This window comes from Lontra canadensis, unplaced genomic scaffold (genome assembly GCF_010015895.1).
Source record: "Lontra canadensis isolate GAN:19392208 unplaced genomic scaffold, GSC_riverotter_1.0 scaffold205, whole genome shotgun sequence".
In the NCBI taxonomy this organism is placed as follows: domain Eukaryota; kingdom Metazoa; phylum Chordata; class Mammalia; order Carnivora; family Mustelidae; genus Lontra; species Lontra canadensis.
In genome coordinates, this window is record NW_022631199.1 from 364,481 (window position 1) to 379,297 (window position 14,817).

Here is a 14,817-nt window from a genome sequence, read left to right on the forward strand (position 1 = left end):
CATGCCCCACTGATGTGGAGATTTCACCTCCCCATAATAATCACTCTATGTCCTTCTGATGCGAGAGGTGTCAGCTACCCCATTTTAGCCCCCTGATGTCCTTCTGATGGGAGGGGAATCAGATCCCCCATATTAACCCCCTCTCTGTCCTTCTGATATGAGAGATGTCAACTCCCCCATATTAGCCCCCTCCGTGTCCTTCTGATGGGAGGGGAGTCAGATCCCCCATATTAGCCCCCCAGGTCCCTCTGATGGGTAAAGTGTTAGAGATTCCCCATACCAACCCCCCCTCTCACTCTGATGGGGGATTTATGAAAGTTCTCTATGTTACCACCCTCATACACCCATCTTAAGGACTCTTCTCCCCCTCCCCATGCTCCCTCCTCTCTCCTGGTGGGTACCATTTGGGGGTCTCCTCGGTCTGGCCTCCATCTTGGGGGGGTGGGTCTGCCAGTCATGGTGCCCTGGGCTATAGTAGAGCCTGGGGGTTCAGCTCAGGGTTGCATCAGGATCACCTGGGGACCCCTTGGAGAAATAGGTGTCCTTCCAAGAACTGTGGCCCCAGGGCCCAGCTTGTGTATGCAGTGATACACTGCCTGGGGTGACTGCTGATGGAACAGCCCCTAGCCCTCCTCCCTGCAGAGGGGTCCACCCAGGAACTCCATCTCTTTGATCAGTGGTCACATCTAAACCACAGCCCCCTTCCAGGATCTTCTGCTGCTGGAGGTCACACGTGTTTCTCAGAAAGGCCACTCCAGCATCCCCTTAGTCTCATCCTTCTCATCCAGTATGGGACCCCACAGTCCTCCCCCAGGAGAGGAAGGGTAGGCCACCAAACATACCTGGTGGAATCTCAGGACCCCTTGTTGGAGGTGCAGGAGCATCTCCCGGACTCTGTCTGGGCTCAGCATTCACTACTGTGGGTCAGCTGTGGGTCAGCCACTGACCCACTCTGAGCATGCTGGGGCTGAGGCAGTTCTAGGCAGAGAGGAGTGCCCATCTTCCTGTCTGGATCAGTTCTCTCAGCAGTGATAAAGATGCACCAGACCCAAGGCAGGGTGACCTGTTGGTCCAAGCTGAAACAGCCTCCTGGATGACCTCTCTGCAGGACAGTCAGCTTCAGAACAGAAGCTGCAGGTTTCTGTCCACTAAGAACACAGTCAGTGCTCAATTAACAGTTGCCAATTGCCAACGTCATGGTGAAATGTGAAAGATGAACTTTCTTCAACACAAAGTACCCTGGAAATATATCTTTTTTGTGTGTTAAAGGGTTTGTTTTTTTTTTCTGAAATTACGATAGTTCTTTTTGTATGTCTTATTCTCCCACAAAAAAAGTAAAAGTAACAACACTTGGTGTTCCTAATTCAGTCCTCAGATGATCTCTGGTACTTGACAAGCCCATGAAACTCAAATCTGGAAACAGGAATTTGTTAAGATCCCTCTAATTTTCAAGTTCTGAAAGGAGGCAAAATTACTGCCGAAGCCTATCTCATGGTTGACGCCTAAGGCTCCACTAGACTAGCTGGGATGGAACACTCTGGGGCTGCTCTCCCTGCCCTCTGCCAGACACCCCACTCTCGCTAGTCAGGATTCCCTCAGCTGTCCCAGACTTTACTCATCCATCCATCTACCATGCATCCACCCACCCACACATCCATCCATCCGTCGTCCATCCATCCATCGTCCATCCACCATATATCCCAACCTACCCACCACCCACTCACCCTTCCATCCATTGACACACTCATCTACCCTGATCAATCCATCCATCCACCCACCCACCCACTCACCCATCCATCCATCCATCTACATGTTCATCTATCCACCATCCATCCATCCATCCATCCCTCCACCCGTCTACAGGTTCACCTATCCACCATCCATCATCTGTCCATTCTTCCATCCACCCATCTATCCCCCATCCGCCAATCCCCCATCTATCCACCCATCCACACACCCATCCATTCATGTACACATTCATCTATCCACCATCCATCATCCATTGATACATTCATCCACTCACCCATCCACTTACCCATCCATCCGTACATATATACATCTATCCACCCATCTACCCATGATCCACCATCCATCCATACATCCATGTATCTGCCCATCCACATATCCATCCATCTACCTACCCATCCCACGCCCCACCCACCCAATCAGCCACCCAGCTAGCCAGCCAGCCACTCACTAATCCATTCATCTACCATCCATCCATTCCAATCCTGCCCAAGTTCAGGTTGCTAAGCTTCATTGTGTATCATTATTTCCCCTACTCTATCTCTCATGAATTGTAAGGCAGGAACCAAGAACCTGATCCACAACAGCAGAGCCTTTTGCTAGAGGCAGGATTTCCCTGGTTCACTCTCCTCCTTTCCACTACAGGAATTCTTTCCACTGGAGAGTGGGCCATCCAGATTCTCCTTAATTGAAAATCGGATGGGTAGTTCCTTCAACTTTTGAAAACCTGAGTTGTTAAAAATTCCATCAGATAGAGCAGCAATCCATTGTCTTGCAGATTTCTTACCTATGTTCTTGAGAATGGATACTTTACATCTTACCCACCTCATATTCCTAGTTGTGAGCGTAGATTCTCAGATCCTGGATGGATGGATGGAGGGATGGATGGATGGATGGAGGGTGGATGGGTGGATGGACAGATGGGTGGGTGGGTAAATGGATGGTGGATGGATGGGTGGGTGGATGGATGATAGATGTATGGTGGATGGATGGATGGATGGATGGATGGTTTGATGGATGGATGAATGGATGGTGGGTGGATAAATGGATGGTGGATGGATGGGTGGGTGGATGGATGATGGATGGATGGTGGATGGAAGGATGGATGGAAGGGTTGATGGATGAATGGTGGATGGATGATTGGTTTGATGGATGGATGAGTGGATGGTGGGTGGATAAATGGATGGTGGATAGACAAATGAATGGATGGACAAATGGATGAATGGATGGTTTGATGGGTGGATAAATGGATGGTGAGTGGATAAATGGATGGTGGATGGATGGATGGATGGATGCATGGATGGATGGTGGGTGGGTGGATGGTGGATGGTGAATAGGTAAATGGAAGGTGGGTGGATAAATTAATGGTGGATGGTTGGACAGATGGATGGATGGGTGCATGGGGAGATGGTGGATGGATAGATGATAAATAGATGGTAGATGGATAGATCGTTGGTGGATGGTTGGATGGAAAGATAAATGGGAAGATGGTAGATGAATGGAAGAAGGGATAGATCATTGATACTTTGCAGGATCTCAATAAATAATTGGTAATGAAACCATGTCAAGTTTCTGGCAAAGGTGGCCTTCCCCAAGGAGGATGCTTACCTCACAGAACGACTTTGTCACCCAATTCCCTTTCTTCTTTCTTTTCCCAACCCCAACCTCAATTACGAAATTGTGACAGACATTTTCCGTGTGTCTTATCCTCTCAGAGAAAAGTGACAACCCTTGGCAGTCCTAGTTCAGTCCTCCAATGATCTCGGTTACTTGACCAGCCTGTGACATCCAAGTCTGGAGACAAGATCAGTCTAGTTCTGGAGTGCAGAGACCCAGGGAGACAAAGCCCATCTCGCAGGTGTAAAGACATGTCCTGGAGCCAGCAGGGCAGTCCTGAGCAGCTCCAAGGGCTCTGGCCGACTCTAACCCAGGCACCCATGTGCTCTCCTCCTCTCTTGATCTGCTGGAGTCCATTGCCGTGACCTTGACAGGTGTTTACAATCTCATTTCAAAGACGTGATTCCCTTCCCACGGTGTCAGGGCTCCCCTCCCGCTCCCTGGCTGCCTCTGTTGTATAAACAGAAGCAGAAACCTCTGACAAAGCTGGTGTCGGTGGCTAAGAACTTTGCTGTGACTGGGGCGGCTGCCAGGGCTCCAGACCCTGGCCTGAGTCCCCACTGTGCCCTCCCCATCCACGGCCTCAGGGAGCCCTGTCCCACCTCCTCCAAAGCCTGAGGCTGCCCCAGCCAGTCAGATCATGACTTTCTTATCTCAACCCCCTGTGGAAATCCCATAAAAGCCGTGGGTTCTCTACCGCACGTGCACACCACACACACACACACACACACACACACACACACAACCCACAAGTGTTCTGGCATGCCCTGTGATTCCTGCTCATAGGAAGGCTGCCAGAGACCCCTACATCAGAAGCCCCACTACTGTGGGGTATCACCTGGACACACTGGGGGTATTCCTTCTGCACGACCCCAGCATGTATTTCCATGTTGTCTTTTGCAAGAACTGTAGACATACAGAAACATCACAGGCACGGTGCCAAGTCCATCTCCCCTCCCACACCCCCACCCCCAGGGCTGAGAAGCCCCAGATGCAGCCGCATCCGTCAGAACAAAGATCTGCCAGTGTGAACTCTGGACTTTACCCAGATTCACCCGTCTTACCACCCGTCTGGGATCCTGTCCCAGGTCCGCCTGGCCGCCTCTCATGCCTTCGAGACTAAGAGGAGCTTGGTCAGGCTTTTTGGGTTTTCCTGATGTTTCCTGAATCTTTGGTGAGAAGGCCTCCATGGGTGTCCCTAGAGCATCTGCTCAAGGCCACTTGGTGTCCACCGCCTTCCCCCTGGGGTGTCCACAGCCCTGACCCCTCCGGCAAGGTAGGGCAGGCCAGGCATCTGCCACGCCAGGACACTGCCTTCTCAACCTGTGTGGAGGCTCGTGCTCCATTGAAAACAGACTTCCTTTGCCAGAACAAACTGCAGCACACTTTTCTGGCCATGGGTCCTGTGGCCTCTCTTCAGAGGGTTCTTTTCCTTTGGAGCAAGGTGAAGGCGGGCGACAAGGTGTCCTTGGCCTTTGGGACTCCGTGTGTGATGAGCCCTTTCCTCTCTGGGCAGAAGGGGAAATGGAGGCCTGAGGGGGAGGGAGGCCTGGGCAGGGTCACACAACCAGCTGGTGACAGCAGGGCAGGACCAAGTTCTGCTTCCTCCAAGTTCAAGCCCCCCCCCACTCCACCCCAAGCACGCCCTTCCCTTCGAATGTGTCTAGCACCCTGGCCTGTCTGCCTGAGCCTGATAAGCAGCCAAGCCCTTGTTCGGGGAAGGAGCAAGGCCCCAGGCTCGCTGGCTCTCCCCTTATCTCAGAGGAGGGAAAGCGGGCAGAGGCAGAGGCAGCCTCCTCCAGTAGGAGTGCTTCTGGCTCCCTGGGCTGGGATCAGGCACTCGGGGCCTGAAGAAGGGCCATCAGGGGCCCCAGCCAGCTGGGCGCAGCCCGAGGGTTCAGGGAGAAAGGCACCGGTGTGGGTACTGGGTTCCAGCCATGCCCAGGACATGCCAGCCTGCCCCAGGAGACTGCAGGGCTCTGCACGGGTGTAGGGGAGGCCGTAGGCCGGGACTCTGGCAGGGTGAGCAAGCAAGGAGCCAAGCCCACCCGGAGGAGAACATTCTCTTGGGAAGACAAAATAAAGGCTGGCTCTGCTGGAGGGCGGGACAGAAGGACAAGGGCTCCATGTTCAGGGCACACTGGCATTTATTCATGGAGGCCTTAGACCATGCCTGCCTGAGAACTGACGGGTTATGTGACAGAAGCAAAGTGAGGCAAGGGTGTGCAGCATCTGGGGGAGTGGCTGCCTGGCTGGCCTCTGAGAAAGGGGGCAGTGAAGGCTGCTGAGTGGGGAAGGGTGGAGAGCCAGCCCCATGGGCTCAGATCCTGCAGATCCTCCCTGTCCCAGCCCAGGGCCACTGGAAACGAAAGATGAACAAGACACAGTCCCCGCCTCAGGGAGCTTCCAGGCTGGGGAGGGGACAAATCGGGAGTGGACAGAGGCAAGAACTCCCGGGGCCAGGCACTGACCACACCCAGATGCCATGGCCTGGAACCCAGCCTGAGGATCAGACAGGGGAAATTGCAGGTGCACATGAACAGAGGAGCAGCTGGAAATTGCCTAAGGGGAGTACGGGGGCTGAGTGTGGCTGGAGGACAGGGAGCAGCTGCCAGAGCTGGGAGGGCAGCAGGTGGGACAGGCCTGTGTGCAGGTCAAGCAAGGACATAACCCCAAGAACTCAGAGGGGCCCAGGCAGGGCTAGGTGGTCATGAAGCAAAGGGCTGTGCCCTCAGCCTGTGTGTACACATACCTGTGCACGCATTTTTGCACACATGCACCTGCCTATGCGTGTGTGTTGGTGTGTGCATGTGTTCATATATGTGCACCTGTCTGTGCATGTGTATTTGTGAGTATGTGTGTGTGTGCAGACATGTGGGTGGAGGAAGCTGCAGGCTGGGGCCCTGGGTTCCCTCCAGGAGCCTCTGATGGTGCAGGGACAGATGCTGAGGGCTGGACTCAGGGAAGGCCTGAGGAGAGCGGGGGAGGTGGGGGGAGGCACGGGATGGTAAATGTGCGCTTTTTGGTGACAGGCGTGTCGGTTGTTGAGTGAGTCTGAGTGTGTACATGCTGCTGGCTGGAGCCCGTCTCGCTACTCCCCTGCCTCTACCTGCCTGGGCTTTGGGGCTCGCAAGTTTGAGGAAGCATGGGGAGGAGCCCACAGCCGCTGCTCACAGCCTCTCTTCCCTCCCCAGGAGGAAGCCCACCCACTCATCCCCGTCCCCAAACAGAAGTTCTCAGGCACGGATGTGGATGGGGAGGCAGGTGCACCCCGTGTCGGGAGCCACTGGGAGCCCCAGCACTGTCCCAGCTGCTGCCCAGGAGGAATCTGGGGACATGCAGGTCACCCACCCCATGCCCAGCATGGAAGGCTTGTACAGACCACAGGTGCAGTGCACTCACAGAGTCTGAGGAGGCCTGGCTGGGGTCCAGCCTCTGCAGAGCCCCTACATGCTCTGTGCTTGCAGGCCTCCCTCAACGTCCCCCACATGCCTCTGTCCGCTCCTGGCCCACCTCACCAGTTCCTTCCCGAGCTCCAGCCCTTCTCCACTGCTCTTCTGCAAAACCACTTCCCCAGCCTCAGTTTCCCCCCTGCCTCTGGGGGCCTGGGCAGCCTCCAGACCAGCCCCTGGGGTCTGCAGGAGCCTGGATGCTGAGGCCCTCAGCATTTCCAGGACTGGGTGCAGGGGGCCGGTACAGGGCACTGAGTGCTGTGGAGGCTACCGGTCTGGAGCAGGTCCCAGAAGAGCTGGCCCTTCCTGGAGCTGAGGTGGAGAAGGGGAAGGTGTGCAGGCAGAACAAGAGGCACAATGCACAGTGTGTGGGCCAGAGCTGCCACCCAAACAGGCCATTAGGCTGCCAGTCGCTTTGGGCTTGGACATCTGGGTCAGGGGCTCTCCACTCTGCACTGCTGGGGTCCAAGGAGGAGGTTTACTGGTTGTATCTGCCATGCTCTGTATTCTGTCCCTGCTGGGCCGAATTCCAGTTTCCCTTTGGCAGTGCACTACTGCTGACCCAAGACGCTCAGTTCCCGGTGCACGACACATGGGTCTGGTACATGTGGGCATTGCACAATGGTCACCACGGTCTGGTTGATATCCATCCCCCCGCAGGGTTCCCGTTGCCGGACTTCGGGTGGGAGTTCCGAAGCCCCCTTCTCTCAGCAGCTTCCAAACACATGAGACAGATGTGTTAGCAGAGGTCCCCAGAAGTCCCCCTCGACTGGGGAACTGCACATCACATCCCCACGACGGACTTTTTTCAGGCCTCAGATCTCTACTCATTGACCTGCAGAGGGATGTTTCGAAGCCTCCCCACTGGGGCTCTTACCAATAAAGTGGCTGTGCCATTTGCTTCCTGGGCCCCACGAGCACCTGGGGGTCCTCCCGGGTACATACCTAGCCGCATGGCCTGGCCACAGGGGAGACGTCTGTTTGTAAGAGGAGGTCACACACTGTCCAAGGTGCAGCCCCAATCCCTTTGCCCCCAGCAGTGCTCAGGGCTCAGATCCTGCACGTCCTGGCCAGCACTGGCTGGGAGCTGGCCCGCAGACGGCCGGAGTCTCAGGGAGGGCTGTCCAGCACTGCTCCTGGACTCCTGGGCTGGCTGACCCCCAGGTACTTTCTCCTGATACTCGTCCTCCTCCGCGGGTGTTCTGCACCAGGGGCAGCCCTGCCTGGCCACTCGGTGACTGTGAGTTCAGGATGCATGCCCACCCTGGGGGCCCAGGCCCAGCCCAGCAAGGGGCCGCGGTGCCCCGGGCCAGGCTCTAGCACCCAGCCCCTGCCGGGCCTGCCAACCCGGTCGCCTCTCTCCACAGCCACGCGGGAATCTGCCTTTGTGCACGCCATCGCCTCTGCCGGTGTGGCCTTCGCTGTGACGCGCTCGTGCGCTGAGGGCTCGGCGGCCATCTGTGGCTGCAGCAGCCGGCACCAGGGCTCGCCGGGCGAGGGCTGGAAGTGGGGCGGCTGCAGCGAGGACATCGAATTTGGCGGCATGGTGTCTCGGGAGTTTGCCGATGCGCGGGAGAACCGGCCAGATGCCCGCTCCGCAATGAACCGCCACAACAACGAGGCAGGCCGCCAGGTACATTAGCAGCTCCTGGCGGGTTCTGGGGGTATGCGGAGTGGGGCAGTGTCCTGGGGCTCCCGGCCTGCATGTTCTTGGGCACAGAGGGGTCATCCATCCAGGCCCTGTGCGTCCTGCAGGGGCACAGACACAACGGGGTCTGGGGGTGCACCCTCTGACCACATTCCTGAGGGTCCTGGGGAACCAGAAGCTCTCTGAGCTGGACATGTGCCCTGGTCCCCTGAAGGGAGGGCTGTCGGTGGTAGCCAGGCTGGGGAGCTGCTCCCCTGTGCCAGGGCTGTCTGAAATGGCCCAGTCCAGCCGCTGCACCAGGGTCGAGGGTAGTCCCACAGGGTGGCAGGGTGGTGGGCTCAAGGCCTGCCCTGCAGGAGTGCCTGCATGTCCCAGGAGAAAGACAGCGAGGCCCATACGGCACTGCGTGGGACATTCTGTGATAAGGAAGGGCGCACACAAAGTGACGTGGGCACCTCAGAGGGGCCACACCCCAGGCTGGCATCTCAAGAAAAAGCCTTCTGTCGGCAGTGGTGCTGAAAACAGTGTATGCAAAGAAACACAGTTCTCTAGGTGGAGGGAAGCCAGGAGCCTTGGGGCAGCCCCAGTGCTTGCCTGTGAGTGAAGTCATCTGGTAGAACAGCAAGAGGAGAGCAGAGGAAGAAGAAACCCGGGTCCCAGCGGGAAGGATGGCATCTGAAGGTCACAGGGAGCCGATGGAGCCCTGAGCACTTGGTGGAGCCCAGAGAGCCGCAGCAGATTCAGCAGTACGATGATGGGGCTGGCCTTAGAACCTGCGACTGCAGGGGACTGAGATGTTTGACTGCCAGCAACAAAAGATGAGATGACTGACTCATCTTTCCGTCAGAGACAGGACAAATACAGGACACAATGTGGGAAGTGTCCTGTTAAAAGCATGGGCTGCCCGTCACCTGACTTATCCCAGGGACGACAGTGCAGTGCTGACAAGAAATAGGGTCTTCAGTGAAGGGTGCTGGCCCATTGGATCACCATATGGAGGAAGGAAAAAAAAACAAACTTGACCCCTACCTACACCATATATAAGGTCAATTATGAACCCAGGTGGCAAAGGTAAAGCCAACAAAGAAACATGGTAGGAAGAAAGCCTAGGGGAACATTTCTCTGACCTTGGAGTAGGCAACGGTTTCCCAAACAGGACCAAAAATCTCTCACAATGAAAGAAACATGCAGCAATAATGTGGACCACATGAAAGTAAAGAACTTGGGTTCATAAAAGGACATGTATAAGGGTGTCAGAGGCTGCACAGGGGACTCCATGCAGCTGGAAGAGAACACGATGGGAGTTTCCGGGGAGCAGGTGTTCAATGGCTGGCAATTGGTCAACTTTTGTCCAGTTTTGCATTTACAGCATATATACTAACCCTAACCCTAACCCTCCCAGAGCCAACGGGCCCACCAAGAGTGCTATCTCTAGGAAACCGCACCTCAGTTTAGGCTGGGACCCTGAGGAGTAAAGGAAAACCAGAAGGAGACCAGCCCTTGCTCACATGTGCAGGCTCGAAAAATCTCAGGATCTGAGAGCAGATAATGGTGATCCCAAATTGCTGGTTTTCCCACACACCTGGAAAAGGCAGGCAAATCCTCTTTGGAGGAGGATAGCCTTTTTCTAGTCAGAAAAATGTTTCTACAACTAATTTCTCAAACACAGCATTCAGCACATAATCAGAAGGATAGCCTGTCCCGTGAGCTAGTGACACAATGAGTGATCATTGGCAAAACCCATAGGGACAAGTCCACAGGGACTCCAGATACTGGAATTAGGAGACACAGATTGTAAACAAAGAAATATGCTTCCTGAAGTTTACAAAGCCAAACTGCAAGTCTGAATGTCTCGGCAGGGAACCAGAAACTGTAAGTCATAGAACATACTTGGGAAGGAGTCACATGGCCATTGTAGGACTGAAGGGTCTATAAGGAATCCCAAAACAGAAGCATCCCTCTGCACCCCCGGAACTCAACTGAAATGACAGCAAATGAATGTTACAACACATAAGAACACAATCACACCTGACAATGGAAACCAGGGGCTAATGTGGCAGCAAAAGTTTTCAGACTAATAAACTAATCCATGAATACTTGGGTCTTAGGAGAAAGTAGAATCTTAAACCAGTAGAGGAGAACTCTGAGAACCAACCCAGGACTTACTAGTATTAGGTATCTTGAAAATTAGATATCAATAATGGGGCTGAACATGGGAAGATGGGCTGATAATCCACTTTAAAAGCAGTTTATAATCCACCAGATCTTCTGTCCAACTCCTTGCAACCAGGCAAAGTCCCTACCCTTTACCATGGTGGAAGTCTGGAGGTCTGTTCTCCAGGAAGGGCAAAGCACAGTGTGTCTGGACCGAGGGACACCAAGGACAGCCTGGGGAAGGTAAGGTTTCCCGAGGGAAAGTTGTCTCCATCTACACACATCTTTCTCTTCCTAGTCTCTGTATCCCACAGTGAATCTTGATGACCCTCTCCCCTGAGGATTGGACCAACCCAAGAAGAGACTCAAATGTACTGACCTGGGATTCCCCCATGAAGTAATGGGGCCCGGTCACTCTACAATGAGGGCCCATGCTGATAAGCCCCCACCAAGCACATGAGCCCCCAACAGGATGTGTAGTGTTCTTCTTTTAAATATGAGCAGCCAGCCAAGGATCCCAGGACATCTGAGGAAAGCCACTCACAACCACAAAGGTGAAGACCAAAACAAATGAAAACAGAATTTGTGAGAAAGAGACACTGTAAGGAGAGATGAAAACTTCAAATACTGCCACTACTCCAGGTGCCTGGCTAGTTCAGCTGTACAGTGTGTGACTCAGAGTCATGAGTTTGAGCTTCACACTGGGCACAGAGATTACTTAAATGTTTTTTAAATGATTGAAAAAAGGCAAAGAAAATAAAAACTGCCACTATCCCCGGAGAGATAAAATACTCTTTCCATAAAAATGCAATAGGGTGTTAAATTAAAAGAAAATGTTATTAAGAGAAAAAAAGCTGCTGTATATAAAAGTAGAATAGCAGAAACCAAACTCCCCACACAAAGGTTGGCAGATACTTGAGACACGCTTCCATTGTACAGAAGGAAAAAGACAAAGAGATGGAAAATAGGAAAAGAATGGAAAACAAGGAGGATCTGTCCAAGAGAGACAATGATGAACATGAAGAAGAGAATGTTGGCAAAGAAGGCAGGAACATTCCCAGGACTGAGGACCACAAGTTTCAGACCAAATAGACCCAGTAAGTGACCCTGGCACGTGAGAGAAGAGTCCCATATCAAGACCTATCACACCTCGAAATTCACAGGGAAGCCTTCCATGCTGTGGGTTTCATGGAAAGGGTCAGAAATCAAAGTGCCATCCAAGCTCCCAAGAATAGCAATGGAGGCGGGAAGAAAGATGGAGCCGTGCTTCCAGAGTCCTAAAGAAAATAAGATTCTCAGCCAAGAATTTTATACCCAGCTCAACCATCTTGTCCACTTTTTACGTAGAAAAGATGTGTTTTCAGGCATGCACATTTCACAAAATCTACCAGATAGCCTCTGAAAAAGATGTCTTCAAGAAGCTGAAATCACAGAATATGCAGCATGTTTGGGCATGCACATTTCACAAAATCTATCAGCCTCTAAAAAAGATGTCTCCAAGAAGCTGAAATCGCAGGATATGCCGCATGTTTGAACATCTCAAAGAGGATATTCAGATGATTTAGGGAGGGTTTGAGTCTGAATCTGTAATAAGTATGTAAAAAACAGCAACAATAAAATTCTGTAGAAAAGGAAAGGAATCCTACCCTGTCGTGGGGTTTGGCTGGGTATGACTTTAACACAGTCCCAATACCACCAGTCCTGGATATTACTCTAGCTGGATTACGCTTCCACTTTAGGGTGGAGGGGGCTGGGCAGGTGTGTGCTGGAGCGGTGGGGTGATGGTGAGGAGCTGACTTCCCACCCTCCAAGGTGAGAGGGGACACATAGCTGGAGCCCCCAATGCTCAAGAGGCAGGCCAGACAAACATTCCATTGGACATGCAAGAGGCACAATGTTGCCTTGGCTGGTCAGGAAGGTGCTGTGCACAAGTGGGTGTGGGAGCGAGTCTCAGGGACGCTTGGACTCCTCAAGGTATAAGCATATGTAATTTTGATAAAAGTCGACCTGAAGACACTGAAGAGGTCTGTCCTCTGGAGAAGAGAAGAACATGGATATGAGACGGAAATGAACTGGGGGAAGGGATGCCAGATAGTACCGACGCCCAGAAAGGGCCAGTATGAGAGGGCCGTGTAAAAGAAACAGGAGAGAGGCAGCGTCTGGATGTAGAGCCCACTGTACACCGGCCAACAGGAGTATAATGGGACTCGCACACATAGCTGTACACTTCCCCTTAGCCACAATGAAGGAGGAAACGGGTGGCATTAGCTTTAACATTAAATTTTATCAAGGCGGATCTACCAACCAACATGGTATCATTGCAGTAGTGATCACCATCACTATTGAACTGGTGAAGGAGGTAGTTTGCATCCTCTTGCCTGAGGATCTCCAGGGCTCACGGGTGGCAGGCATCCACCACAGTGGTCCAAGCAATGGTGGACAGGTAGGTTTGAGTTACACGCCCCTTCTCCCCTAACCCCACCCCTTCCCTCCAATAGAGAAGGGAAAAAAATGTATTCCTCAGCCAGGCCCTACGGCTGTTGGCCCTCAGGGCCCCAGAGTCCTCCAGCCTCGTCCCGCCACACTACCTCCCGCCTCTTGGAATTCCCGTCCAGCCCCATAAACCCAGCTTCCCAGACCCTGAAGGTGGGCTGCTCAAGCCACTCCCATTAGTCATGCTCAGGTACCGGTCAGCCCCTGGCCTTGCCACCAGGTACATATCCTCTGGGCTGTGGTGTCAGGCTCTCCCGGTCAGCATTAATGTCCTCCCTCCTGCATGCCCAGACCAGACCATCAGTTACTGTCACTGTCCCTTCCTTCCTTCACGCAGTCGTACAGGCTGTAGAAATAGACCCAGCCAGGAGACAGGGGGAGGTTCCCAGGCCCTGCCCTCCAGGGATCTGGGGTCGGCCAGGGTGCGGACCCACAAGAGCACCTGCAGCGCAGAGAAGAGGCGGCACCCGGAACCCGCGGAGAAGGGCCTTTATGGAGGAGACAGGTTGCCTTTGGCTTGCCAGGAGCACATGGGGCGGGGGGTGGGGCGGTGCAGGCAGGGAGCGCACCCCTGCGGAGCCGGCCCCTGCACGGATGGCTAGAGCCAGAGAGGGGGTGCGTGGGGCCCGCCCTGACGCCCCCGTCACGCTCCTGCAGGCCATCGCCAGCCACATGCATCTCAAGTGCAAGTGCCACGGGCTGTCGGGCAGCTGCGAGGTGAAGACCTGCTGGTGGTCGCAGCCCGACTTCCGTGCCATCGGCGACTTCCTCAAGGACAAGTACGACAGCGCCTCGGAGATGGTCGTGGAGAAGCACCGCGAGTCGCGCGGCTGGGTGGAAACCCTGCGGCCGCGCTACACCTACTTCAAAGTGCCCACGGAGCGCGACCTGGTGTACTACGAGGCCTCGCCCAACTTCTGCGAGCCCAACCCCGAGACCGGCTCGTTCGGCACGCGCGACCGCACGTGCAACGTGAGCTCGCACGGCATCGACGGCTGCGACCTGCTGTGCTGCGGCCGCGGCCACAACGCGCGCACCGAACGGCGCCGCGAGAAGTGCCACTGCGTCTTCCACTGGTGCTGCTACGTGAGCTGCCAGGAGTGCGCGCGCGTCTATGACGTGCACACCTGCAAGTAGCGCGCCCTGCGCGCGGCTGCCCGGACGGCAGCGGCGTGCGCAGCTGCAGTCCTGGGCGGGGGCGGGGCTCCTCCCGGGATGGGGGCGGGGCCCCTAGCTAGGGTCCCGGACGCGGTAGAGGCGCCTCCGGGGCCGGGGTCCTGGACAGGGGCGGGGCTCCTCCCGGGACGGAGGCGGAGGTCCTCCTGACAGGGGCGGGGCCCCCAAGTGCGGCACCCGGATGCGGGCAGGGTCCGCCCTGAAAGCGCTAATTTCCTTCCTCGATGGGGCGGGGCTCCTCTCTGGGGGCGGGCCTCCGGGTGGGGTTCCTGGATGGGGGTGGGCTCCTCCCTAGTAGGGCAGGGGTGGCGGGGGAGTATGGGGGTCGTGTGCTTAGGCTGGTTCTGGTTTCTTCCTTGAATGGGGCGGGGCTTCTCCCTGGGGGCGGGGTTCCAGGGCTGGGACTCCTGGAACCCCTGTGGTAGGGCCTTGGGGTTCTACACGGGTGCAGGACTTCTGGGTGGGGGACGGGATTCCGTGGGTGGGCTTCCGCGTGGGGAGGGGTCATCTCTGGGGACGGGCTCCCAGCGG

General features: G+C 55.0%; 1 protein-coding gene across 1 annotated transcript in view; it reads left to right on the forward strand.

Annotated features, from left to right (window-relative positions):
- Positions 1–14,252, forward strand: part of WNT3A (Wnt family member 3A) — a 40,293-nt gene extending 26,041 nt beyond the window's left edge. The window contains exons 3-4 of the mRNA XM_032848491.1: positions 8,183–8,448; positions 13,768–14,252. Coding sequence (XP_032704382.1) covers positions 8,183–8,448; positions 13,768–14,247 — 746 coding nt within the window. The 3' untranslated portion in view covers positions 14,248–14,252. The remainder of the gene's footprint in view (positions 1–8,182; positions 8,449–13,767) is intronic.
- Positions 14,253–14,817: the final 565 nt, after the last annotated feature.